The 25572-nt window shown below is 57.9% G+C and overlaps 11 protein-coding genes across 11 annotated transcripts; 4 read left to right on the forward strand and 7 right to left on the reverse strand.

Moving 5' to 3' along the window:
- Window positions 1–410: 410 nt before the first annotated feature.
- SCHCODRAFT_02511560 (uncharacterized protein) lies at window positions 411–2286 on the forward strand (the record flags this gene model as incomplete). Its single annotated transcript, XM_003029142.1, has 3 exons — window positions 411–725; window positions 781–2175; window positions 2224–2286. The coding sequence occupies 3 exons, from the start codon at window positions 411–413 to the stop codon at window positions 2284–2286; spliced, it is 1773 nt and encodes a 590-aa protein (XP_003029188.1).
- A 1154-nt stretch (window positions 2287–3440) lies between these two features.
- SCHCODRAFT_02633348 (uncharacterized protein) lies at window positions 3441–4055 on the reverse strand. Its single transcript, XM_003029546.3, has 3 exons — window positions 3902–4055; window positions 3670–3825; window positions 3441–3597 (listed from the first exon to the last, which is right to left on the reverse strand). Exons 1-3 carry the CDS (start codon window positions 3906–3908, stop codon window positions 3527–3529), a joined length of 234 nt encoding a protein of 77 aa, XP_003029592.1. The 5' UTR covers window positions 3909–4055; the 3' UTR covers window positions 3441–3526.
- A 72-nt stretch (window positions 4056–4127) lies between these two features.
- SCHCODRAFT_02584841 (uncharacterized protein) lies at window positions 4128–5942 on the reverse strand. The gene is made up of 4 exons (XM_003029547.2): window positions 5889–5942; window positions 5663–5834; window positions 5242–5613; window positions 4128–5190 (listed from the first exon to the last, which is right to left on the reverse strand). Exons 2-4 carry the CDS (start codon window positions 5832–5834, stop codon window positions 4400–4402), a joined length of 1335 nt encoding a protein of 444 aa, XP_003029593.1. The 5' UTR covers window positions 5889–5942; the 3' UTR covers window positions 4128–4399.
- Window positions 5943–6073: 131 nt separating this feature from the next.
- On the forward strand, window positions 6074–6888 carry SCHCODRAFT_01038978 (uncharacterized protein; the record flags this gene model as incomplete). Its single annotated transcript, XM_003029143.1, has 2 exons — window positions 6074–6397; window positions 6447–6888. A coding segment is annotated over exon 2 (382 nt), but the record flags the coding sequence as incomplete, so codon positions are not given.
- A 110-nt stretch (window positions 6889–6998) lies between these two features.
- On the forward strand, window positions 6999–8030 carry SCHCODRAFT_02633354 (uncharacterized protein). Its single transcript, XM_003029144.2, has one exon. The coding sequence runs from the start codon at window positions 7027–7029 to the stop codon at window positions 7960–7962; it is 936 nt and encodes a 311-aa protein (XP_003029190.2). The 5' UTR covers window positions 6999–7026; the 3' UTR covers window positions 7963–8030.
- An 861-nt stretch (window positions 8031–8891) lies between these two features.
- Window positions 8892–10804, reverse strand: SCHCODRAFT_02584847 (uncharacterized protein; the record flags this gene model as incomplete). Its single annotated transcript, XM_003029548.2, has 3 exons — window positions 8892–9019; window positions 9073–10434; window positions 10490–10804. The coding sequence occupies 3 exons, from the start codon at window positions 10802–10804 to the stop codon at window positions 8957–8959; spliced, it is 1740 nt and encodes a 579-aa protein (XP_003029594.1). The 3' UTR covers window positions 8892–8956.
- Window positions 10805–12004: 1200 nt separating this feature from the next.
- SCHCODRAFT_01203135 (uncharacterized protein) lies at window positions 12005–13088 on the forward strand (the record flags this gene model as incomplete). Its single annotated transcript, XM_003029145.2, has 3 exons — window positions 12005–12117; window positions 12200–12899; window positions 12981–13088. The coding sequence occupies 3 exons, from the start codon at window positions 12005–12007 to the stop codon at window positions 13086–13088; spliced, it is 921 nt and encodes a 306-aa protein (XP_003029191.1).
- A 200-nt stretch (window positions 13089–13288) lies between these two features.
- On the reverse strand, window positions 13289–17618 carry SCHCODRAFT_02510338 (PP2C-domain-containing protein; the record flags this gene model as incomplete). Its single annotated transcript, XM_003029549.2, has 3 exons — window positions 13289–15668; window positions 15717–17523; window positions 17579–17618. The coding sequence occupies 3 exons, from the start codon at window positions 17616–17618 to the stop codon at window positions 13289–13291; spliced, it is 4227 nt and encodes a 1408-aa protein (XP_003029595.1).
- Window positions 17619–19098: 1480 nt separating this feature from the next.
- Window positions 19099–19298, reverse strand: SCHCODRAFT_02633360 (uncharacterized protein). The gene has a single exon (XM_050345764.1). It carries the CDS (start codon window positions 19277–19279, stop codon window positions 19106–19108), a length of 174 nt encoding a protein of 57 aa, XP_050198706.1. The 5' UTR covers window positions 19280–19298; the 3' UTR covers window positions 19099–19105.
- A 946-nt stretch (window positions 19299–20244) lies between these two features.
- Window positions 20245–21878, reverse strand: SCHCODRAFT_02633361 (cellulose-growth-specific protein). Its single transcript, XM_050345765.1, has 9 exons — window positions 21725–21878; window positions 21604–21672; window positions 21538–21550; window positions 21456–21477; window positions 21177–21392; window positions 21013–21111; window positions 20800–20920; window positions 20589–20665; window positions 20245–20529 (listed from the first exon to the last, which is right to left on the reverse strand). The coding sequence occupies exons 1-9, from the start codon at window positions 21810–21812 to the stop codon at window positions 20500–20502; spliced, it is 735 nt and encodes a 244-aa protein (XP_050198707.1). The 5' UTR covers window positions 21813–21878; the 3' UTR covers window positions 20245–20499.
- A 251-nt stretch (window positions 21879–22129) lies between these two features.
- Window positions 22130–23563, reverse strand: SCHCODRAFT_01322343 (uncharacterized protein). The gene is made up of 8 exons (XM_050341446.1): window positions 23293–23563; window positions 23172–23240; window positions 23109–23121; window positions 23036–23057; window positions 22662–22987; window positions 22501–22597; window positions 22374–22450; window positions 22130–22323 (listed from the first exon to the last, which is right to left on the reverse strand). Exons 1-8 carry the CDS (start codon window positions 23378–23380, stop codon window positions 22218–22220), a joined length of 798 nt encoding a protein of 265 aa, XP_050198708.1. The 5' UTR covers window positions 23381–23563; the 3' UTR covers window positions 22130–22217.
- Between the last annotated feature and the right edge of the window lie 2009 nt (window positions 23564–25572).

Consider the following 25572-nt stretch of genomic DNA (forward strand, 5'->3'; position numbering starts at 1 on the left):
GGCCCGATCCCCTCTGCTGTGCTGCAGAGCCGCATTCAAAGCGGACAGGAACTGCGCCGCGCCGACGCTCATCGCCACATTTACGTGCGCTCCCGACCCTTTTTTGACCTTGACATGAGGCAACTCAATAGCGGCGCCCCCATATTTGGCTTTTGTGATCAGGCAGTGTGCTTCTGTTCGTGGCGTCCGGCGGGTCGGGCGACATAGGCAAGCTTCTTATCGTATTGAGGGCGGGCGCTTAACCTTATCCTGGGGAACATTGTATGCGGCCATCAGTTCAAAGCGGATTCGTGCGAGCCTTATAACGGCGGCTACCTCGACGATGGCTTTCCTTTACCGAGACCAACAGCTAGACCACTATATCCTCCCATACGCCAAGTTACCTACACTATCGAGCTCGTTCTTCCACCATGTCGAGCCTCTTCCTTCCTCGCGACTCGGTGCCGAAACGCAACGACGACGGCTCGCTGGCCGTGGTTCACGTCGCCGACGTCGATGTTGACGCCGGCGAGATTGTCGTCATCCCCAACCCCACTACCACCTCCATCATGGCCCGCCAGGTCATGTTCCACAAGACTTACCTCTTCGAAGTCATCGAGGAGAACACCGCCGACATCGGTCCCACCTGCGAGATCCTTAGGCTCCGCCTTCAGATCCTCACCGAGCGCGCCAAAGCCCACATCCAACGCCAATCCTCCTACGCCTCAGCTCATGCAGCTTACGTGGTGCGTCGACCTGCTGTCACTTACCGCTACGTGTGCTCATTCCTCCCCTGTCTAGTCTGCGCTGAACGGCAGCTACGCCTACGGCCTGAACATCCTCGATCAGCGTGACTTTGACGACGAGTCCAAGCCTCACGCATGGGGCGTCGAGAGCATGACCGACATCATGAAGCCCATCAACTACCACGTCGTCTTCGCGCCAGCCACCACTACCACCATTGCCTCTGGGACGTCCTCTGTTGTCGCCTCCACTTCTCGCTGCACTAAGCGCGCTGCGTCCGACGCACCATCTGCCAGCGCTGACTCCCTCTCCAAACGTGCTCGTCTTGACTCTGAACTCTCCGCTTCCAACGGCGGCAACCTTCTTAATGTCACAGCCACCTACACGGCCTACTACAGTGATCCGTCTACCAGGGACAAGAAGCGCAGTAGGTCTGACTCTGACGAGGAAGACCGCACTTCCAAGCGCGCACGCGAGTCCTCTGACACGACTCTGCCGCTCTCCGCCACCGTCCTGACACCCCTTCCCCTCGACGACGACGACCTCACTGACGCGGACGCTGACGGCGAGGAAGACGAGGACTACACGCCCGCCATCACTCCCGAAGTCGTTCGACCTAACCCTACCACTGCCCCCTCGACGGCTCACGAGCCGCATCCTGTCGTCGGCTGCGGACCTCGCGCCACTCAAGGGTTCAAGATGCCCTGCATGCCGATGACATATCATACTGCGATGCCTCGTCGGGCCGAGGTCGACGACGTCCCCTTTGATGCCAAAGACCTTGCCGCTGTCGATGAGCCCGCCTCTGTTGACGACGCCCTCGATGCTGACACTCCCGTCTCCAATGACGATGATTCCGTCTCAGTGTACGAACCGCCCTCTCGCTCGCCTACACCTGTGCCTACCCGAAGCAGCCGGCGCCTGCGCTCGCGCAACGCGAAGCCCTACGATAGGCCCTCCACTAGCACCAATTCTCGAGCGTCTGCCAAGAAGTCAAAGTCAAAGTCCAGGGCCTCAACCTCTCGCTCCGCCTCTTCCCGCGCCTCTTCTTCTTCTTCCCCCACCCCCAAGAGAAAATTCAAACCCATCGACGCCGCCGCTGCCATCATCGGCAGCAACTGCAAATTCCCAACCGCCGTTCGGCGCCTCATCACCCCAGTCGACGTGCCCCACCACATCAACTTCGGCCTCGACAACGCGCGCCCGGGCGCGAAGAAACCCGCCTGCAGCATCTGCGGGCACGCGACCAAGGGCCCGGGCGACCTCTCGCGCCACGTCCTCACGCACATCCGCTGGCTCTCGGACGGGACGGGGGATATGGAGCGGGGCGGTCTCTGGCGGTGCGATCATGAGGACTGCGAGTTAGGGTACGCGCGGAAGGATTCGCTCAAGCGGCACCTGGAGACCAAGCGGGACCACACGGGGAGTCTGGAGGCGCAATGCCAGCCGGAGGTATGTGGCGACTGTGTCTTTGTTGCCTTGTACTGACAACGTACGCAGATGCTGGTGGGCCATGACAAGCATTGGAAGATCGTCAAGTTTGACGTTCGCGCCGACGACTAGATTGCTTTCATCTCTCCATTTCATTCGACTCGTTTCCTAGTATCCCGCAACTATACCCAACACTCCGTCTCTGTTACCCATATTCCCTGATACCCACTCTGACACAATGATCGCCGATTCCTCTGACCTTTTTCATACAGTTTCAGTAGATAGACCTTTCTGTAGCAGTAGTTCTTTCAGTAGTGTAGCTTTTCTTCTCATCGCGACAACGGACGCTGAATTGTGCCTTTACTTTAATTTTCTTTCAACTTCTCTTCATAGCCCACTACCTTTTTGTTCTTCGCTTCATCGTTCTGGTCAATCGACTCCTGACTGATTTTTAAACCTTGCGCACTCTCGTCTAAGTTGTGATTGGGAAGACATGTCTTATCGAGTAGCTCATTGATGCGCTCGACCAATGCACCGACAAGGCCTCAGTGAAGTAGGTAAGGCCGGTCGATGTGCATCGGGTGATGCGGACGATCTACGCCATCCATGCTTTACCAGTGGCTCGCTCTCCGTGGATGTGCAGCAGAGGCAAGCCGCGCCTGGAAGGACGGGCCTCCAGATGAGGATACGTGGATGCGGCGGTCGGCGCGAGAGAAGTGTGCGTCCACAATTCGAGAACGCTACAGGCAACCCAGCGCCTCGTCGCGCTAGCGCCAGCGACAGTGGTAGCGATGATTCGGGTACGCTCATATTCATATTCAGGGAGCGTCTGCATGCTCGAGGAAGATGCGCGCCAAGAGCTCCGGCGGTAGACGACGCACGGCCGCAACCATTGCGCGAGTGAGGTTCTGATCTGTTCGCGCAGCGTCTGCAGACGAGCGATCTTCTCGTCCACGCTCTAGACTTCGGCTTCGAGGTTATCTAGATCTTCGTAGATGGATTTCCTTTGCGCTGAGGGGGCAGTGCCTTCACTTAGAAACGCGAGGTTCGACCGGTCAGCGGCGCTGCTGAGGAGGAAGGCGATCGCTATCGGCATGGATCTGGGTGCAGTGCGCACGGTTTGAGGCATCCGTAAGGTGCTAAGCAGCGGACACGCCTGCTTGAGCGGTGGTTGATGATGGAGGTAAAAGGAAAGAGCTTTCACGTGGATGTGCGGACCGGACCCATATCACCAAATACGAACCAACTCAACCTCTGCCCCCTTCTGCCTCTTCCCACGAATCGATGGAGCTCTAGGCGGATATTATTTGTTGACGAGCTTCTCTCATAGTCCAATTCCAAAGTGTGATTCTACTGTGCACATGCCACCGCTCTACTGGTCGACACCGTGATGCTCAAGGTACTCCCTCGCATGCTCCTTGGCTTCCTCGCCGACGCGGGGGTCTGCGAGTAATTCGTCAGGATAACTGCTATCACGTCCCTTCCCTCGTCTCCATCGCATAGAGGGCTACTCACTAGAGATCGTCGCCTTGTACCCGCGAATGACATTCGCCTCCTCCTTCCCGGACTTCGACTCGCCCGTCGCAATGCGGCTCGTGCCCGACGTGCTCTCGTCGAAGCTGTCGATCTCGGCGTGCTCGTCGGTGGAGACGATCTTGCTGGGTGCGGAGGCTGAAGGAAGGGGGCCATTTAGCTCCTCGTCACGAACAGCTAACTCTACGTCACAAAAGAAAGAACGGGGACGCACCAGACATGTTTGGTTGTTGACTGGGAGAAAAAGTTCGGGTGGATGGAGAGGCAGATGAGAATATCGACTCGACGAGGGAAACTGTTATATACCCCAGCTGGCCACCGACCAGCCTATGACCGCACGACTACCGAAAGCAAGACCATCGTACGCGTTCAGAGACCAACTGGGGCAACTGACCACAACTTCGACGCGCATGTCTCACGGGAAACGTCACCATCGCATTCACGGAAAACGTCACCATCGCATTGCATCGTCGTACTCGTAAACAATCATAGACAGCTGCTGACAGTTCAACCTAATGAACCCAACTGGTAAACACACAGTATAGGGGAAGACAAAGCGAGGACGTGGACCCAACAAAACAGCAGCAGATTTAATAGATAGATAGGTAGTAGGTGTCCGTGTGCGGTTCGTCTGCATGCTTCATAACTTTCGCTTTTCGCCCTCGATATGTAACCCACTTCATAACCGGAGTCCCTTTGGATTAGAGGAAGCTCAGACCTCGAACATGAAATCCTCCCCAACCAGCCCATCCACGTCGAACTTGAACGGATCGTCATCTTTGGGCACGATCTTCTTTCCCCCGGTGACGCGCGATGGAATACTCGCGGCGCGGTCACCTGCCCCAGTGACGCGGCCTCCCGCCCGATTCGCGGCACCGGTGGTCGCAGCTGTCGACTTGGCGCCCGGACGCGAGACCGCAGTGGCAGCCGGTCGCGAGACAGTCGTGGCAGCGGGTCGCGAGACCGACGCAGCCCGTGTCGGACGCGGTTTAGGCGTGGCGGCGGCAGCTGTGGATACGGTGCCGGAGCGCGCGCGCACCACAGGCGCCGGACGGGCGATTTGTGTAGGACGGCGCAGGGCGGTCGCGGTGGCGGGGCGGGAGGGGATGTTTGAAGTTGTACTAGCCGTACGCGAGTGTGTTGTGGTGCCGCGGAGGACGCTGGGGGCGCGGGCAGTGGTGGAGGGTGCGCGCGAAGTGGTGGAGGGTGCACGAGATGATGGTTTGGACACGGGAGTAGGCGAGGTCCGCTTGGAGGAAGGAGCAGGTGAGGTGCGCTTGCCGGTGGGCTCCTCCTCGTCCTCGGGGACTTTATCCGGGAGGAGGCGTTCCATGGGGACAGCGAGGCCCTTGCCGTCGTTGGCGAGGTCCTTCTCATCGAAGGTTGGATCGGGCGTGGGCACGACGTCAACGTAGGCGTAGCAATGCATGATCTCCGTCACCGCAGCGCCGATCTTCTTGTAGTCCGGCATCTCAAAGTCGAACGGCGGTACGTAGGGCAGATCTGCGCGTTGTGATTAGTGCACGTCCTCCCGCCCAGAAGATGGCTACACACCCAGCGTATTGGGCGGCATGTACTCGATCTCCTCATCGAAATCGAACAGCTCCTCCTCCGCGATCTCCTGCACCGAGTTCTCCGGCGACATCAGATCGTCCTCGGGCACATTCCACCAGTCGCCCCGGTTCGCCGGCGTCTGGAACGCCTTGGTGAGGCTGCTCCTCGGGCGCGCGTTCTTTCTCGTCGAGCTCGGGCGCGCATTGCCGTCCGGCACGACCTCGAGCACGAAGTTGGGCTTCTGAAGCTTGGGGCCCGCGTCCTGCGAGGGCGAGAAGAGCTGCGGGCGGAGGCGGTTGGGGAAGGGGGTCTTGTCGCCAAAGGGCGTCTTTGTGGCCTTGGAGGGGCCGGCATCTTTCATGCGCTCGGGCTCTGTGCGGGGGTCAGCTGGGTTGGCGAGTGGGAGGGCGTCGTGACGCACGGATTGTACCCGGCTTGAACGGGGTCTGCGAAATGAGGGTGCGCGCCTTGCCGTTAACGGTTGCGGGAGGATACGCGTTCTCGCGCTTCATGTTCTTGCCCGGCGTCTTCGTGGCGAGCGGCACCTGGTATGCGCCATCGAGATCGAGCGGGGCAGCGCGCATGCCGAGCATCTGTGGCTTGAGGTCAGCAGTGAACGTTGGCGGTGGATTCCAGCGGCAGCTTGCCTTGAATGATTGTGAGGCGTGAAAGTCGTAAAGTAGATTTTGAGAGCAAAGAGGATCAGGACAAGGTCTGAACTGCAAGTAACAATTCGCGCCACTTTGTCACGTGGCCGTGTTACATATGTAACGCCACGCGGAAAGTCGTGCCAGTTGTCTTCCTCCTTCATCCTTACCGTATGCACCTTCGAGCTGGATCTCGCCGACGCAACGACATCGCTAAAGGTCACTACGAATACTGGACCGCTTCGAGGCTTTGACAGCGCTCACTAGCGAACAATAGACTTGATTCACTGTCTTTTCGTCAGATGCCTCGAGCTAGTAAGACATGCAGCTTTAACAGTCATGCGACAGGTAATCTGCCTGGTTACATGGAGACCCTTGACTTCATATAGGCGATCCAGTCGAGATAGATGCAGCGCGGCTTTGGCGCGGCCCGCACGCCCCCATATCTAGCGCACCGCACAAGACTCCCCCTTCCTTCCAATCTTCACCATTGCCAGCGGCCCCAGCAGGTGCGTGACTAGCAAGCGACGCTGAGCATACGCTAACTCACTCTTCCAGCAGCATGCCAGTGCAAACCACCTGCCCCCTCGAGCGCGCCGCAACGCGCGCAAACATCGGCTATCTTCGCAGTGGAGTCGCCCCCCTCCTCCCGGAAGAGATAAAGTTCATAAAAGACGACTCTGCAAATCTTGAATCTGAACTCCACCATGTCGACGAAGAGATTGCACGGCTACAAGCCCTCCGCGACCAAATTCGCAAGCAACTCGCCATCAGCCGCACCATGGTCGCCCCCATCCGGCGCCTCCCTCCCGAACTGCTTGCGCACATCTTCACCGCCCTCGCCGATACCTCCACGGACTCTTGCCGCACGCGCACCATCAGTACAACCATCGCGTGCGTCAGCACCAATTGGCGCGCGGTCGCGCGGAGCGTCCACGGCCTGTGGACGTATGTCAAGCTTGCTTCGAGGGCCACTGCGGAGTATCCGCATATCGACGCTTGCGTGTCTCTGTCCGTGAACAAACCCCTCTATATATACGGAGAAGATGCGAAGGGCATCAATGCGTTAGAGTCGCAGCTCGCCCATTTAATCCCTGAGGCATCGCGCTGGGCGACGCTGTCGCTGGCGGGGGATTACATGTCCAGACTTCCGCGTGTACTCCACTGCGATTTGCCTCGCTTGGAGCGCGCCATCCTCCGTCCTACGCTCCCGCCTGCGCATCTGGATACCGGCGAGCCGCTTTTGCTCAATTTCCTCGCCGCTGCCCCGAACCTGCGCCAGCTCGAGCTCGCGGCGGACGAGATACCGTGGCACTACCATCTCGCCCTGCCCGCGGTGGACCGCCTTGCCCAATCCTCGCCGAGCCCTCTCACCGTGCTGTCGTTCAAGTCGTTCTGGTGCACCTTAAACTCAATGATGCCGCTCATCAGGCAATCTGCCGCGACCCTGCGGCAGCTTCGTCTGTCGGCCACCCACATGGACGCGTCCAGCATCGCGCTCGAGCCTCCGCTGCACATGCCCCGCCTCGAGTCCGTCGACATGGACGGGCGCATCCATCCGATACTGAAGCTCCTGCGCGCGCCGGGCGTGAAGTCCGTCATCGTGCGGCGCTGCCAACTGAACGACAACGACGCGACCGCGTCCCTCCTGGAGTTTCTGTGCGACGCTGAGTTCGCCCCCACCGACGTGCGCCATCTCGAGCTGCTGAATTTCCATCACCAGCCGCGCTCTACAGTGGACGACGGGCGCGTGAACCGGCTGTTGTTCATCCTCCGAAGACTGGAGAGTCTGCGTTCCTTGAGCATCGGCGTCGGCTCTGGGCAGTGTAACCCGACCATGTCCTTCGCGCCAGGCGCGTCGTTGTTTGACAGGATCCGGGAGGAGGGCCTCCTGCCCAATCTCACCGACCTCACCGTGCATAACGGATGCAAAGCCGGACATCCGCACCACCTCGATATCCGTAACTCTGTGCGAGAGATGGCCGAGTCGCGCGCGTTGCCAAGCTTGATCAACGGAAGGGATGTGGTCGCGCTTCGACGAGTCGAGACGGACTTCGACGTTGAATCTGACTAAGTGGGGCGGTCGTTTCTTCCGCTGGATGCACATCTCAATGCACCTCGGAGAGCGTAATTGGTACTTTCCCATTGTCTGTTATCTACCGTATTCCGGCTTGTGGATAATCATAGTACAATCCGAATAATCATGCTCAGAGCTCAGGGCGTCAATGTAGACAGGACACTCGCGACCTCATTGGAGATCCAAGCGATAAGATGGTCAAGTGATCTGCAGTGCGGGTGTTGAGCGGAAGAGCAGCATTGGCTCCCTGGCGACATCTGGTGGCTGAGAGACGGATGTACAAAGCGTATGCAGTCTCGGTCACGGTACAGACAGATGCCTCGTACGACGTAGGAATGCTGGCGATTCTCGAAGAGGGGAGACACTATAAGCATTGAGAGGGCAAATGCGTCGCAACTACTCACGTTTGATGATGTGACCTGGTCGTATGGCTGTCGCAAATTTCCCATTTATTATCGTGTACACCATGTCTGGAGCTTGACTGGTCACTGCGCCTTCCTCCTGACAGGAACACCGGTTGGGCGTGTATGCCCTCACACCTTCATCGATGAATGGGTCGTTTGAATAGTCGACTCATCTGCTTCACACATATCTTGTCCGTCCACGAGAGCATCTCTGCATGTGTCTTCCTTATCACGAATTCGATGAGTGTACGCAAGCCTTTAGCAGGCAGTCAGAAATCGATTGACCAGTTCGACGAAGTGAAGAACAAAAGGGTAGTGCACTATGAAGAGAAGTTGAAAGAAAATAAAAGTAAAGGCACTGTTCAGCGTCCGTTGTCGCGATGAGAAAAGCTACACTACTAAAAAGAACTACTGCTACTAAAAGAACTATCTACTTAAAGCATAATAAAAAGGTCAGAGATACTGGGCAGACGAGCGTAGGTGTCGGAAAGAGGAGTTGGGTATATTTGGCGAGAGACGGATCGGGTATGGCTTGAGTAGGTGGGATGGAAAGCAGACAAGGACGTCAAGCAGACAGGGTTGGCGAACTACTCGTCAGCGGATAGATCGAGCACGACATGCTGCGAGTAGTCTTCGTACTTGACCCAAAACTGCAGACACGTTCAGTAAAGCGCAAGAAAATGGAAACACCTAATCGACATACCTCCGGGCACAGCGCGTCGTACTGGCCCCTATGACCAGGATTATGCTTCAAATGGCGCGTGAGCGCGTCCTTCCGCGCGTAGCTGACGGGGCACGATCGGCACTGGTTCACACGCTTGTCCCCCCACACGATATGGCTGAGGATGTGGCGGGAGAGATCGCCCGTGTTGCCTTTCAATTTCCCGCAGACGCTGCAGGCGGGGGGCGGGCACTTATAATACGCGTTGTCGAGGCCGAGATTGATGTGCCCGGGTGCGTCGACGGGGGTGATGAAGCGCCGGATGGTGCGCGGGAACTTGCAGTTGCTGCCGATGGCGGCGGCGGCGTCGTCGTCGGGGACGAATGGCTTGGAAGAGGAGGAGGCGCGAGAAGAGGTCGAGCGAGAGGTCGAAGCCCGAGACTTGGACTTCTTGGTAGACGCTCGAGATTTGGTTGTAGATGGCCTGTCGTATGGCTTCGTGTTGCGCGAGCGCAGGCGCCGGCTGCTTCGGATGGGCACAGGCGTAGGAGAACGAGAGGGGGGTTGGTATACAGAATGGGAATCGTCGTCGCGTACGGGGTCGTCAGCGACGGCAGCGGAAGCGAGTTCATCGTTAGCAGCATGGTCTTCGGCATCGTAGAGGGGGTCGTCGACGTCGGTCCGACGGGGCATCGCAGTATGATATGTCATCGGCATGCAAGGCATCTTGAAGCCTTGGGTGGCGCGAGGTCCGCAGCCGACGACAGGATGCGGCTCGTGAGCCGTTGAGGGGGCAGTGGTAGGGCTAGGTCGAGCGACCTCAGGAGTGATGGCGGGCGTGTAGTCCTCGTCATCCTCACCTTCAGCATCCGCGTCAGTAAGGTCGTCGTCGTCGAGGGGCAGGGGTGTGAGGATCGTGTCAGGAAGTTGGCGCACGCGCTTGGGAGCGCGGTCTTCCTCGTCGGAGTCAGACCTACTGCGCTTCTTGCCCTTGGTAGACGGATCACTGTAGTACGTTGTGTAGGGGGTGGTGAGATGGGGAAGGTTGCCGCCGTTGCCAGTGGAAGCAGAGACGTCAGAGTCGAGACGAGCGCGTTTAGGAAGGGAGTCGACGCTAGAGGATGGCTCGTCGGGCGTGACGCGCTTGCTGCCGCGCGAAGGGATGGATGTCGAAGTTGCTGTAGCAGAAGAAGAAGAAGCTTCGGGGACGGGGATGGCGGCGGCGGTGGTAGAGGTAGAGGTAGATGGCGCCGCGGGGACCTCAGGGAAGACGACGTGGTAATTGATAGGCTTCATGATGTCGGACATGCTCTCGACGCCCCATGCCTGAGGGTTAGACGCATCGTCAAAGTCGCGCTGATCGAGCAAGTTCAAGCCGTCAGAGTAGCTGCTGCTCAGCACAGACTGGACAGGCAAGGAATGAGCATACGGAATGGTTAGTGACTGCAGGACGACGCACCGCGTAAGCTTCATAAGCTGAGGCGTAGGAGCGCTGGCGTTGGATATGTGCCTTGGCGCGCTCGGTGAGCAGTTCCAGGCGGCGCCTAAGTATCTCGCGGGTCGGACCAATGTCCGTGATGTTCTCCTCGACAACATCGAGGAGGTAGTTCTTGTGGAACATAACCTGGCGGGCCATGATAGAGTAGGGGGTGGGGCCGGGGATGACGCGAATCTCGCCGCTGTCAACGTCGACGTCGGCGACGTAGACCACGGCCAGCGATCCATCGTCGTTGCGGACCGACTCCGAGTCGCGAGGAAGGAAGAGACTCGGCATGGTGGAAGAGGGGGATGGATAGTAAGAGCGACTTCGAGCAGCAGAGGTTATTGTGGTCTAGCTGTTGGGCTTGGTAGAGGAAAGCCATCGTCGCAGTAGCCGCCGTTATAAGGCTCGCCCAAGTTCGCTTTGAACTGATGGCCGCATACAATGTTCCCCAGGATAAGGTTAAGCGCCCGCCCTCAATATGATAAGAAGCTTGCTTATGTTGACCGACCTGCCGGACGCCCTGGAAAGAAGCACACTGCCTGTTCACAAAGACCAAACATGAGGGGCGTCGCTATTGATTTGCCTCGTGCGAGGGTCAAAAAAGGGTCAGGATCGCATGTAGCTGTGGCGATGAGCGTCGGCGCGACACAGTTCCTGTCCGCTTTGAATGCGGCTCTGCAGCACAGCAGGGGAGATCGGGCCAACAACCAGAACAATGCAAGGGAGGATGCGTGGGAAGGACCTGGGGAAGCTGTTGCAATCGGCGCCAATCCGTTGCGTGATGTTCGTGAGGGCATACAAGGCAGTGTTGGTAACGATGAGCTCGAGAGCTCCCTTGAATCAATGAGCAGCCAAGTTCTGAGAGGCAGAACTAAATGTCAAGGAAATTCAGACGGAGCGAATTGCGGCGGGAAACTCCGCGGGCACGCGCGCTATCACGTGAGATGCCTGGGCCAAGTATTTGCGGCCTTCGAGTGCCAGATGCTGTCGAGATAGCAACATGACAGGTACACTCTACATCCAGTACAAATAATAGATTGAGCCATCTGCGTACTCAAAGAACCCAACTAAGTCTCGCTGTCTATGCCAGAGGGCCTAAGGAGGACTTGCGACATAGAGATCCACAACGACACACATATTTCTGGGTGCTCTGCAGGGATACTTGCCTGGCATGAACTATCGCTCAACGATAGAATGAGCGCAGATTTGATGAAAATCGGGTCCGGATCCGGGCTCGACTTGAACTTCACCAAATTCGCGCCGTCCTTCCTCCCTCTTCCTCCCCCCGTGAGGCTCATATGAGTGTTCTCCCTTGGTTCTCCCTTTCATGTCCACTCCGATTACGCATCGATGCTACCGATATGTTCTGCACGTTTGACGCAGCCTCTTCTCCGAGTCCCGTGGCGGCCTCGATACTAGCGCAAACGCCGCATCACGCCCACGTCATTCTGTATAAGCCGCGGTCGAGAACTCGTCTTCACGCTGGCCACCATGGTCGTCGAGCTACCCGTCGAACTGCATCGTCACATCTTCGAGGTCTGCGGACGCTGCGAGCCGCAGACGCTCCCCACCCTTGTCCTCGTCTCGCGCCTCGCCAGGTCGTGGTAAGTCATCTGCGCTCGAATCCCCCTATCTCACCTTGCCTCGTGTTTGCTGTATGCAGTACTCTCTGATGATATACCTCAGGACAAATCCTATCCTCTACTCGGTTGTAACGCTTTGGGAGCAGCGCACTGCTGAACTCTTCTTGGCTACACTCGAGGATGCTGGATCTGCTGATCATGCCACCCTTGTGCGAAGTCTCTGCCTCACCAAGGTCGTCGGACATCGTCGCGCGCTACGCATCCTCGCTGTTTGCACGAATCTATCCCACCTCGCTTGCTGGGTGTCTCACCCAGACCTAAATCCCATCTTGCTCGCATCGGACGTTCATCAGCCTACCACGCTCTCCATCTCCTACGCACCTCTCTTCCGGGACCCCAAACGCGCGCGTCCCGACTTCACCAATGCGCTCTTTTCGCGCGTCACGCACCTCGAGTTCAAGGACGAGCCGCAAACATGGACCGGCTGGACCGGCTTCCGCCACGCGCCCCGCCTGACGCACCTCGCCTTCGCCTGCCAGCTCTCGCACTCCACCGCCAGCGCTGCGGCCCGCGCGATTCGGGGGATTCTCGAGAGCTGCAATTCCACTCTCCGGGTCGTGCTCGTACTCACGCCGGCACGCTCGCACTGGCGGTACCAGGTCCTCGATGTCGACGATCCCCGGTTCGTGCAGCTGAGCGCGCCTGCGGACGGTATCGGGGACTGGGAGAGCCTAGCGCGCGGCGAACGGAATCATGTCTGGACCGTCGCCGAGCAGATCGTCGCAAAGCGCACCCAATACGAGGTATACCACCGCCGGGGTCGCGTCATGCTGACTTGCTGGAGATGCATCTCCGCTTTCTTGTCGTTACTGACTCTGACCCAGGTCGACGTTCGTTCGACCAACTCAAATTGTTTCCACAGCCGACTCGCGGCTCTTGCCAACGCGAATAGGTCCGTAATCCCGCTCCCGCCGTATGAAAACAATAGTTGATACAGTACACACACAGCTGTTACACAGACAATGCAATAAGTAATAGGAGTAGTAGTAGTATGCTGCTGGGAATGTGAATGCGGATGGATAGCAAACGCGACTGCGAAATGTATGTGTGTATCTAGCTACGAGGAATCATGAATGCCCGGAGAGGGAGGAAACAATGCAATCGAATACATACAACACCACCACTCGTACACCTATACACTCTGCAACAACGCCAGTACCTCCTGCAAAGTCCTCTCGTCCAGATCCAACCGCCCCGCCAGCGCGCTCGTGAGCCGCTGCTCCTTCGTCCGAGCCCCGTGCCTCTGCTGGATCGTCGACAGTGCGTTCTCTATGCGCACAGAGAAAAAGTCGAGCAAGCTCATCAACTCCCTGTCCGATAGCTTGTCACTCATCTGCGGCAGCAGCACCGACGGGTCCCCATAGTAGTACACCGACGACGACGGCTCGTTCAACTCCTCCGCCTCGCCACCCTCCATCCCCGGCTGAAAGCTCCCTTTCCGCTCCGGCAGCGCGCGGAATACGCGCTCGCTCGCGATCGTCTCCAGCCGCAAGCACAGCATCCCCAGCTCGCGCATCTGGTCGATGCTGAACTGGATGCGCGAGCCCGACGTGCCTGGGTCCTCTGGCATCTCCTCGATGAACTGACGCGCCTGCAACTCCTTCGGGTACACGATCGACAGCATCTCCGGCACTTCGAGCCCCTTCAGCTTGCGTTCTCCGACGGGCACGATCGCGACCTCCATCTGCCGAATCGCGTTCACCGCCTGCGCAGGCTGCAGGTCGGTATACTCCGTCGGCGGTTCCGAGCGATGGACGGATGCATTGAGCTCGCGGATTACGTCGGCACTACACATGATCTGGCCGCCTGCAGCGCTGCCGCTGATTCGCGAGGCGCGGTTGACGATGGAGCCAAAGTAATCCATGCGATTGGTGATGGGGTCGCGCTCGCAGAGGGGGTGACCACAGTGAAGGCCCATGCGCACAGACAGCCCACGAGCGACCAGCTTGCCGTCGACGTCGTAGATGAGCTTCCCATCCTCGCACTCCAGGATTTCAAGGGGCCAGTCCTCGCGCAACAGGTCCCGCTGCACGACGAGACACCACCAGAGGGCAGACATGGGGTTGGTGAAGGCGCACATGAAAGCATCGCCTTCCGTCTTGACCTCGTACCCGCCGCAGAGCCGAAGGTGTCGTCGTAGCAAGGCGTTGTGTTTTATCATTGCCGACCGCATGCCCGGGTTCGCCTCCCAAAGATGCGTCGAGTTGCGGATATCCGTGAAGACTAGCGTGACATTGCCAGTAGGCGGCTCCACCTCTCCGTCCAGACGAGCCAGATCCCTGTCGCCAACGTCGTCCTTGCGACGCGTGCGCTTGCCGACAAGACCACTCATCTCCGGGATCGAGTCCATCGTCGCCTGACGCTGGCGCGTCTCATGGCTCAGCAGGTCAGTGACACCGATGACCATGATCATAGTGCTGCCCTCCGCGCCATAACTGATCGCGAAGTCTCGTAACTTCATGGCGACAATCATGGGGTCCCGCGTATCCATCCATTCCGAGCGTGCAATATCGACGGCGGTCTGGTAGGATACATAGTCCCACAGCCCACGGTTGGCGACGATGACGAACTCGTCGGACTCGTCGAGATGATATGTATGGACGTCTGGGCGAGCGTTGACGACTGGGAGCAAGTGGAAGAAGCCAAACGAGCGTGATATGTCGATCTCGTCATTGACGAGGCCTGGTGGGGATATCCACCCCTCAGCAGCACGGATACGAGCGGTCTCAGCGCGGTCGTAGGGGTCGTGCTTGCGAGACACCGGCTGCGCGATGCCTTGCTTGGAGATGACGGCGAGGGCATTGCCGCAGTTCGCAACATACAGAGTCCTGTCCTTGAAGTACAGGACAAGACCAGAAGCGCCAGTGCGGGCGATGTCTGGATCTATGACAGTGTTGTTGGCGCCAGAGCCGCTGTGCGTCGACATCTTCCTGTGCGAGTTGACAAGCGAATCGTGCAGCTCCTGGTTCAACCGCAAGAACGTTCGACGCAAGGCATCGGTAATGTCGTCGCCAGGCGAACGAGCCAAGTCGTCCAACTTATCCCTGAAGACGCGAATGAAGTTGTCTTGCAGGAACTTAGCCAGTCGGTTGGAGCTTGTACCGACACGGATGGTCTTAGGCGGCTGCGCGCGGCCAAACATGGCGAAGACGGCCTCTCCATGCCCTCGTCGGAAATCGTGGACGAGATCAATCATGTTGAGCTGCTCGTTCGACCCGAGAGTATCAGCGATGCCGTACGCCATGCCGCTGACGGTAGACACGGAGGTTCGCACACGACGGTCGTCCTTCTCGTCAGGAATATCCGCACCGCCATGCATGCCACCGGGAGTGATGGTCACATCCATGAGCCCGAGGAAGCGCAGTTGGTGCAAGTCTGTGAAGCCTGCAAGCGATTGTCGCGTAAGAGACGACGTCGGCACATTGTGCTGGCGCACGGCCCGCGTGTCGGACTTAATCTGCAACTTCTTGTTCCCCGAGAGGTTCAGGTACTTCAAGTTCTTGTTGAAGTTCCTGGAGGCGTTCGTCAGCATCGCTTTCAAATCACTGCAATCAACTCACCAGTTCCAGTCGAACTCCCAATTGTTGATGTTATACTTCAACAAGTTGCTCCCCACGTCCAACGCCATCAAGCTCTTCACCTTCGCCAACTCCTGCGGCAGCGTCTGCAGCCGATTGCCATTCAAAAACAACGTCTTCAACCTCGTCAGCTTCGGCAAGTCCTCCGTCGGGATGCTCGTCAGCATGTTCCCGCTCAGATACAACTCCTCCAACTTCGTCAGCGTCCGGAAGAACGACGACGGCATGTCCTGGATGTCGTTGAACGACAGGTTGAGCACCTGCAGCTCCCGGAGGCAGGCGATGGATGGCAGCGCGTCGTACGTGAGCTGGTTCTCGCCCGCGTAGAGCTTCTGCAGCGACTGCGCGAGCGGCGGCATGCAGCGGCCCGCGCCCAGCGACGCGACCGACGCCTTCCGGTCCGAGCGCGCGTCGGCGTTCGACGGTAGAGCCAGCACGGGGGTCGTGCTGAAGACCGGTGGCTCCGGCCACGCCTTGATGAGGTTCGACGTCACGTTGACCCGCGCTAGCGACCCACAATGCCAGAGCTCGACCGGCAGCTCCTTCAAGCTGTTGTTGTGCACGTCCAGCGAGACCAGGTTCTGCAACCTCCCAATCGAGCTCGGCAGGGAGACGATGTAGCTGTCCGAGCACGACAGGACCTCGAGATGCTCTAGCTCGCCGAGCGCCTCTGGGATCATGCGGATCGAGTTGTGGTCCAGTCGCAAAACGCGCAGCGACGTCAGCTCGGCGAGTATATGCTCGTCGAGGAGAGCCAGCTTCGCATGCGACAGGTCCAGGGAGGTCAGCGCAACTGGCGAGCGCCCAATCGGCCCCGGTAGCAGCGACAGCTGCGTGATCTCGTTGTGCGACGCGTCGAGGTTCGCCACGCACGGCCCCAAGGATAGATCGAGCGCGTGCACCGCGTTGTGGTCTGCACTGAGCGTCTCGAGCCGCGGAAGATTGCACACGACTGTGAAGTCCGAGATTTGATTCCTCCTGCAGTCCAGCACGCGCAGGCTGCGTAGCCTCGCACATCCGTCCGGCAGGCGCGACACCTGGTTGCCCACGATGATCAGGCGCCCGAGCATAGTCAGCTTCCCGAGCTCCTCAGGTAACTCCGAAATCATGTTGAACGAGATGTCAAGGTCCTGCAACTGCACGAGCTGCGTGACCGCCGTCGGGAACTCGTTGAACTTGTTGTTCGATATATTAAGCGTGACGAGGTTGCGCAGGCGGGGGAAGTGCCATGGTAAGCGCTCCATGCGGTTGTTCTGCACGAAGAGCGCCATGAGGTCGGGGATCTCGGAGAGGTAGGCGTCGTCGAGGTCGGCGATGCGGTTAGAGGAGAGATCGAGACGCTGGAGCGTCTTACTGTGACGGACGCTGTGTGGGACCTTCTTGATTGCCATGTTCGACAGACGGAGCTCGCGGAGGGTGGTGCAGGACTGTATGAAGTCGAGAGGGATCTCAAGCATGGGATTTCGGGAGAGCTTGAGGGAGTGGATGGAGTCGGCGTTCTTGTGCAGGACGACGGGGATGGTGCGTAGGCTGCGCGCGGTGAGGTCGACGTACTCAAAGTTGTCGAACACGAGATCCTCCTCCTTCGAGAAAGTCAGCAATGCATCGTGATCAGCTGAAATGAGACGCACCGCTGGGCCCAACACCTGGGTCTTCCAACCGAACTTCAGAAGAAAGCTTAGGTCCTCCTCGCCGATCGTGTTGATGCCATCCGTCGGCTCGTACCCCGCCATCTCCAATCTCCTCTTCAAGATGTCCGCAGGCCGCTCTGACGGAGCAAGGACACGTTCTATAGGCGCATATAGTCAGCGCATATACCCACTTCCCGCTGTCGCGCTACGCACCTCGCCCACGCTCCTTCAAGTACAGCTTATTCTGTGCCATGTCTGCGATGTTCGCCGCATCGTCCGATCGTAGACTCTCCGTTGCCAGCTGGTCCGCCGCCACGCCTTCATTCGCCTTCTTCTGCAGCGCCGGGATGAGATTCGCGACGGTGACATTGTACCCGATGAGCACGACGTGATGCTTGTTGTCCGGCCGGTATATTCGAATCTTGTACTGATCCTTCGGTGCAGGTCGCAGTGTCTTCCGCTTCCGCCGCTTGTGCTTCGACGACGAGGGCACCGTCGGCGGCGCGCTCGCTGACGGCCCTGCACCGTCGTCCGAGCTACTGAAGTCCGCTTCCTCCTGTACGCCCTCCTTCTCTACCGCCCAACTCTCCGGCGGCGTCCACGACGGGCTGTCCGGGCCGACAGGCAGCACGGTCGTCGGCGACACCTTCCGACCTTCGTCGTACGGCTTCCGCTTTGCGACGTGCTCCTGCGCGGCCGGGCTGAATGGATTGATGAAGTCCTCGAAGGACAAAGGCGTGTGGGTGCCGAGGTATCGATGGTGGGCGGGCGGTTGCCGCAGATTCGCGTAGTAATCGGGCGCGTTCGCGTCAAAGCTCCTGTTGAACGTGACATCGGAGGACGCCGTGCCGCTGGTGCGCGAGAGGTCGATGATGCCGTCCATGTTCTCGAAGTTGGTGTCGATGCTGCCGAACTCGGAGTAGTCGCCATCCCTCTTGTCCTTCTTGTGCGGTGGGGGAGCGGGGGAGATGGAGGGCTGCTTGCTGCGCTTGCGTCTGGTGCGCGAGGTGATCGAGCTGGGTGGGGATGCAGAGAGGAAAGAGGAGGGTGGCGTGTCATTTGAAAGGATCCTGTCCGGCAAAGGAGGAGGTGGGGGACGAAGGGATGGATGATCGGCGGATTCGCGCCGTAGCGCTGGCTTGCTCGAGCGCTTCTTCAGAAAGCTGAGGTTCATGAATCCCGAGGACTTCTTGCGCAAGTCCGGGGGAGAGCTGCTCGAGGAGGTGGCCTGGGAGTCGTGCGTGGAGGTCGATTCGGCGATGCTGACTGTGCTGAGGGACTCTGACGTGCGGCTCGGGCGCGAGGAACTCGATCCCGCCGTCGGTCGTAAAACATTGAATGATGATTTGCTGTGGAATCCGAACTTGGAAACGGAGTGCTTGTGGGGAGGGGCAGGCTGGATGATGTAGTAGTCAGTAAAACAATGCATGCATCCATCGCTTTCGTAGCACAGGGACATGAGCGCTGCTGTCGCTGCTGTCGACGCGTCCAGATGGTTGCAAACGTCCATTCTTGCCAGAAGCACTCCGCTCAGGCCGAGAGCAGCGCGGGCAGGCGGCCGTCCTACACCGGCGTTGCCGTCGACAGTTCTCCGGGGAAGGGATGGGTGCGGCGCAGCCAGTCGAAGCCAAACGACGTTCTGGTCGTCCCATTGCAGATCCCATACTCTTCCGCCTCTCTTGTACTGCTGCCTTTCATGCAGTGCATGCTTCACACAAGCCGCGCATGCACATCCTTCCCTCAACCGACAATGGTCCCGAACACCACAAACTGCGAGCAGAAACTCACTGCTTCGTCGGGCATTAGCCACGGTGCAATCTCCGCCGTATCCTTTGATATCTCTGCCGTCTTCTCTGCATCGGGGCCGTATACTGAACGGCCATTGTGGTCGAGTACGCCTTTCATGTCCATCATGTCGAGTGTGACCGCGGTCGTGGTCATCGTGTCCGTCGCGGTCATCGTGTTCGTGGGTGTGAGAGCTAAAGGTGAGTTGTCGTCGCTGTTCTTGGTGGGCCCTAATGTATGTGCGGCATGAAGGGGGCGGTGGAGGAGATATGACGGTCGCGGGAGAGATGTCGAATAATAATATTGATTAAGCGCCGAAAGAAGGAAGTGTCACGTGGAGCGTGTGAAATTGCTGCCGCATCGCCCGCCGCCAAGTCCATTTGACGTTCATCTCCTCTGCCTTTCATGAACCCATATCTGGAAAGTCTACAAATATTCTGCGCATCGCTGTTGACGGCTCTGCGCCTTCCGTGCAGTCTACAGCTTCCTGACGGCAACTTACCGCATCTCCTCCAGCCCAAGTTCAGTGACTCGGCGATTCCCCCTCGCCGGTTCGCTGCCCTGTATTCAGAAAGCCTTGTATCCTTGCGGCCAACGTACGGACATCGCATGTTTAAGCTCGCTGTGTTCTAGACCTCTCCCGCAGCCAACATCACCCTTCCCACAGACGACGTCAACCTTCTCGGAGGCCCCGATTAGGCATGGTCAATCTTTGACAGTGATAAATTGAACACCTGCTCGACATGATAGCGCATGCTCGCCGTCGCCCACCTTGTTGTATGCGTAACTTTTCCATGGCTTGCGCGGACGAATGTACGTCTTTACGTGTGGTTCTGTGTCGATCGTCCTCGATGCCAGGGGTATACCTCTTGTATTCCTTCAACAGGGCCTACTCCGATCCAAACGTATTTTGTGGCAAACAAAAGGAAGATCTATACCCTTTCACCTCGTCTCCTGCTCAAAACTTCAACTCCGCGGAACCTTCTTGGCTCGTCGACCCCGTCTTGCCACCGCATGGAGGCTTGCATTCTCGTCTGACATGACGAAGACAGCACCCCGAATTTATGCAGTTCCTGACGCTCGACAATGACATGCGCAGCGATCTCCTGTTTTCTTCTGTCAGGTCGGCAATAGTCGCTCGTCGGCTCGGCCTCAGCTCAGCAGTCTCTCAGCGCACGGATCGCGTCGCTTCATCCCGATAGGCTTCAAAGTAAACGTAAATAATCGTCCCAAGTCGATCATTCACAAAACCATTGAATGTACAACACTATTCCCCCTTGTATCGCTATCAATTTACAGAAGTTCCTAATAGCTTTCTCGCTAGAAACCGTCGTTTCGACATCACTCCTTCACCCGCTCCAGACAGCGGGGCCCGGGACCTTGAGGTGAGATAAGTCAGCCGTTGCTCTCCCCACTCAAAGGAGGATGTGACTCTCACCTGGTACGCCGTCAAAGCAGCCGTCGATGCGTCGTAAATGTTGATGTTGATGCCCGGGTCGGAGGCTGAGTATGCGCCTGTGTGCGAAGTAAGCCTTATGCTCATTTCCAGTTTGCGAGTCCATCCAATCCCAGCATTGCGCTTAAATTTCTGGCACGCCGATGCGGACCGCCAAGCACGCAAGCTGATAGCCAGGAAAACCAGTACGTACCAGGGAAGGAGACGAGATACTGCCCGCTCGGCTTCGCGCCTCCGCCGCCGGTGACCTGCAGCTGCGCGCACTCGGGGTAAAACTGGGGCGTGTTCGCCTGGTGGATGGCGAGGAGCTCGTGCTACGGGGAAATTCAGGCGTCAGTATGGCGTTGTTTTTAGAAGGCGCGAGCAGGGAGAATGGATCAGGTCAAGTAAGGAACTCGATACGCACGCGAATCATGTAGTTCCCGGGCGCCAGACTCGCTGGGATAGTCGACGTCCACTCGAGGGTGTCGACCACGATACCGTTGCCCCACTCCCCAGCGCCGACCTAAAGCATCGTTCACGGGTCAGTCCTTGACCTTCTCACCCTCTGCCTCTCCACATCGCACTCACCGTCCCTGACAGCAAACCCGCCTCATCGATCTTGAACCACTTCAGGCTCGCGCTGTTCGCGCTCGTGCAGTCGCCCCCGCAGTCCGCCATGTACACCATCACCGGCCCCTCGCGGTGCGTCCACTGCTTCCACTTGGCCGTGATCTCGGAGCCGGCGGTGACGTTGGCGGTGAGCTGACTCCCGCTGGCGGCGCCGTTGTCGTTGCAGTGGATGGTCTATGGGTAAGGAGGCCAGATAAGTGAGTTGGGTACAGTCGGGGGAGGCAGTAGGGAGCTTACCGCAGCGGTAGCGCTCATGATCCTGGGCGGGAGTGTGGGTGAGCAAGGAATGATGGAGAGACGAGGCACAGGAGCGGCTTACGGATCGTAGGTGCCTATGGAAGGCAGCTCAGTCGACGAAGAGAGCAGTACCATCGATATCACTCACTGTACGGCCTCTCGATGCTCGACTGGCCAGTCGGGCTATTGTACGGCTCCCATCCTGGGTACTCCTGGCCTGCGACGAGGATCTCAGTCAGTCGCCCCCCTCATCTAGACATCAAACTCACCACCAATGATGTAGCTGCTCACACCGCCGTGCGCGGCGGCAGTGGAGGCTAGGAAAGCAGCAGCGAAGGCAACGGTGAAAGAGAACATCTTGACCGTCGGTTGACCATGCACAGGGCGGCACCGAGGCTTATATGTGAGGATGGAATAGACGGCCTCCCGAAGGAAGTCAGGAACGGGTGTCGTCAATTTCTTCGCCTCATCGAGAGGGTGCGTCTCATGGCGAGGGTGTCTTCGCTGGAGGCACAGACGCTGGGTAAGTTCCGTGCACGATGGTCAGAGACTTTTGGGATGAACGTCGGAAGGCGTCGAGCGTCTTCGTATACGGAGGACGCTCACGGGACAGGTTACCGAGGCTAGCAGGAAGTTCGTCGGGTGCATGTGATGCCTCGACAGAGATCCCGTAGGCCATCGTTGCAAGGTTGACGCTTGATCTTCGGGGCTCGAGAAGGGTTGATGTGAACGCGTACAACACATTGAACCACAAAAAAACATTTACACCAGTACACTTACATACAGATTGAGTGAAAAACCACCATGCTCCGCGAAAAGGGAAACACTAACGCACCCTTCAACCGCTCCAGACGGACGGGCCCGGGACCTTCAAGAGGTCAGCGTACTCCAGAATATGCCTAAGGCAGAAGAACCTACCGGGTACGTGGTCTCCGCGCCCGTGGTGGCGTCGTAGATGTCGATGTCGATGCCGGGGTCGGAGGGCGAGTAGGCGCCTGAAATACAGCTAAGATCAATTCGAACGACAAAAGAACGCTTGTCATACCAGGGAAGGTGACCAAGTACTCGTCGCTGGGCGTGGCGCTACCAGAGCCAGTAATCTCAAGTTGAGCACATTCCGGGTAGAACTGGGGCGTGTTGGCCTGGTGGATAGCGAGGAGCTCGTGCTATAAGTTAACGGTCAGCACACCGATGGTCGTCACGCACTCGCTCCTTACGCGGATGAGGTAGTTGCCCGGCGCGAGGCTCTCCGGGATGGTAGACGTCCACTCAAGGGTGTCGACAACGACGCCGTTGCCCCATTCACCGTCGCCAACCGTGCCCGAAAGTAGGCCAGCCTCGTCGATCTTGAACCACTTGAGGTCGGCGCTGTTCACGGAGGTGCAGTCGCCGCCGCAGTTGGCGAGGTAGACCATGACGGGGCCCTCGCGATGCGTCCACTGGTCCCACTTGGCGGTGATCTCGGAACCGGCGGCGATGGTCGCGGTCTGCTGACCTGCGCCGGCGGTGCCATCGTCGTTGCAGTGAATGGTCTACGCTGATCGTCAGGTATGTCGTGGCATTAGTCTCGAGCTACTCACGGCGTCGGTGGCGTCCATGATGCTTTGAACTTGTTAGTAACATTTTCAGGGAATTTGACGAGTCTTGGCTTACGGGTTGTACGAGCCTAATAGAAATAAGCGCATTGAATAGAAAATGCATAAGATATGAACATACTGTACGGCCTCTCGATGGTCGACTGGCCATCAGCACTGTTGTACGGCTCCCATCCGGCGTAGGTCTCGCCTGTAGCATTTCGATGTCAGCTGAGCGCAAAGTTCAAGCTGAATATACATACCGTCGATCACATAGTCGTTCACACCTCCATGCGCGGCGGCGGTAGAGGCGAGGAAGGCGGCGACGAATGCAGCAGTAAGAGAGAACATGGTGTTCGGGGCCTGGCTTGTCTCTCCTGGCCCTGGCACCTGCGCTTTATATGCATTCAGTCCGCAGGCACTACTGTCTCTGTTCCCTCCTTCGAGGCGGTTGCGGCGAGGATGAACGTCGGAGGACGTGCAAGCTCGGGGTTAAACCGGAATCACGAGAGAAGCGGGCGATGATGGGAAGAGTTTGAGAGGACGTTTGTCGGGCGAATATGATGTCAGTGGCAGGGTGCTTCGACGCGTTCGAGGGTGAGCGTTGCGATGGTCCGAGGGGACAGAACACCGATGAAGGCCCGTACGAGCTTGCGGACGGTGCCCGAGGGAGCAAAGAGGTAGCACCGTGCATTGAGATCGCATCGCGTTGTCAGCAATGAGCAGCGTACTTGAGGGGCTTACAGTAAGCAGTATATGTGCAGATCCATATGATTGGTGCACCATTCTGGCGATCCTCGGTCGTGTAACTCGTATCTGTGGTGCGCCGCAAGACGACTCATACTCTCGGAATAACGCAAAGACGTTGCACATTATCAAAGCACTCCGCTCAGAACTTATGAAGGTGAGATGGGCGAACACTGCCGAGGGGAGACATGATGGCAGGAAAGAACGTTAACTCTCTTCTCGCATCCCGATCATCGGGAGCGACACGCGTGACCCCCACGTGTGTTGCGTGTTCAATTTAGCTACCCAGGGCATCCCGCATCTGTGCTCGGCTGCAACAGAGGATACTGCAGCCTACAGATACGCGACAGCGATAAGTGGAGTACATGAGTAGCATGCCATTGAACTCTTGCAAGGTGATCACCAAGCCAAACCCAGGGAGCATACCGCGTCCTCTACAAAGCTGAAGGCTATTCTGACCATGCTCAGTCCTGTGGTTTCCTATCTTAAACATGAGAGAGCAGAATAGGACGTATCAGTTTCGATAATTATCAGAGAATTCACTAACGAGAAGGTCAGTGAAAAGTCAAGTAAATTCGTTGATTAAATGCAGAGGCAGAACGATGAAATGCAGGAAGGACTCTGAGTCTGCACTGGACCGCAAGCCGATGACCTTCGCGTAGCGTGAGTCTGCGCCAACGGACGCGCAAGGACCTCGCCCGCGCTCCCCAACAATGTGTGCTCCAACATAATTCAAAGCTCCTCCCTGCGCTGCCTGCCATTCGCCGAACCCCCCGCCAAGGCTGCACCCTTGTCGGTACTCTACGCACTTGCATCGCAAGGAAATTCATCAGTCATCGTAAGTTCTGAATTTGCTGCTTCACCAAGTGGAGCTCCATTTCTTAAGTGCAGAACTTGATAATTCTCTCTACTAATACGTCCTAATAAGCGGTTATTTTGCTGCTCGCGTGGGATGACGGGGAGAAAATACATTTGCATACCGCGTCTTGTACCTACGACAAACTGCGGTGAGCTATAGTCAGTAAGATGATGCTATATTCTACAAGGGCACTGATGCTTTTCGAGAGGCGCGGAATGTAAGGGGAAAGGTGTACGGGAGGTCCTATGAAAAGGGTATGTAGGCTTGTAGGTCCATGGCGTGGGATGACTCCCTTGACCGGATTCGGAAGTTTAGCCCCAAGTTGATCTGCAACTTCGCTCTCCCTCGCTGGCCCCTACGCCTTCGTATATCAAGACATTCGGCGTCCCAAGGCATGGCTTAATACTGGATAGCGCAGCCAGAAACACGGGCCGTCCCGATTCCTAGGACCAGCTTTTCGCATTCTCGCTACCGGGGCATCATCGAGTCATCCTCCTGCTGTCAATGGTCTGCACACCCGAAACATGCTGCTGTGCTGCAGAAGCGCAGCCCATGTGAGTCGAGGTTGCGCGTACCCCCTGCGGCAGCTCGCCGCTCGCGCCGTCTTCACCCCTTTGTGACCTTCGCACGAGGCAACTCAATGGCAGCGCGCCTCGTGTTCGAGCTTTGTCGAGGCAGTGTGCTTCTTTTGTGGCGCTAGCAACCCCGGCCATCGTGCCGACGACACAAACCAGGCTTCTTATCATACGCAAGACGGGCGCCTAACCTTATCCTGCAGGAGATTGGTAGAACGATCAGTGTTCATAGCCCTCCTCGTGCGAGACTTATAACGGTGGCTGCAACGACGATGGCTTTCCCTTACCAGATCCAACAGCTAAACTACCCCCACATCCTTCCCTTACCGAAGTCATCAACCCTTTTGGCAGCCGCTTTCCAT

Source organism: Schizophyllum commune (assembly GCF_000143185.2).
Source record: "Schizophyllum commune H4-8 unplaced genomic scaffold SCHCOscaffold_9, whole genome shotgun sequence".
NCBI classification, from domain to species: Eukaryota; Fungi; Basidiomycota; class Agaricomycetes; order Agaricales; family Schizophyllaceae; genus Schizophyllum; species Schizophyllum commune.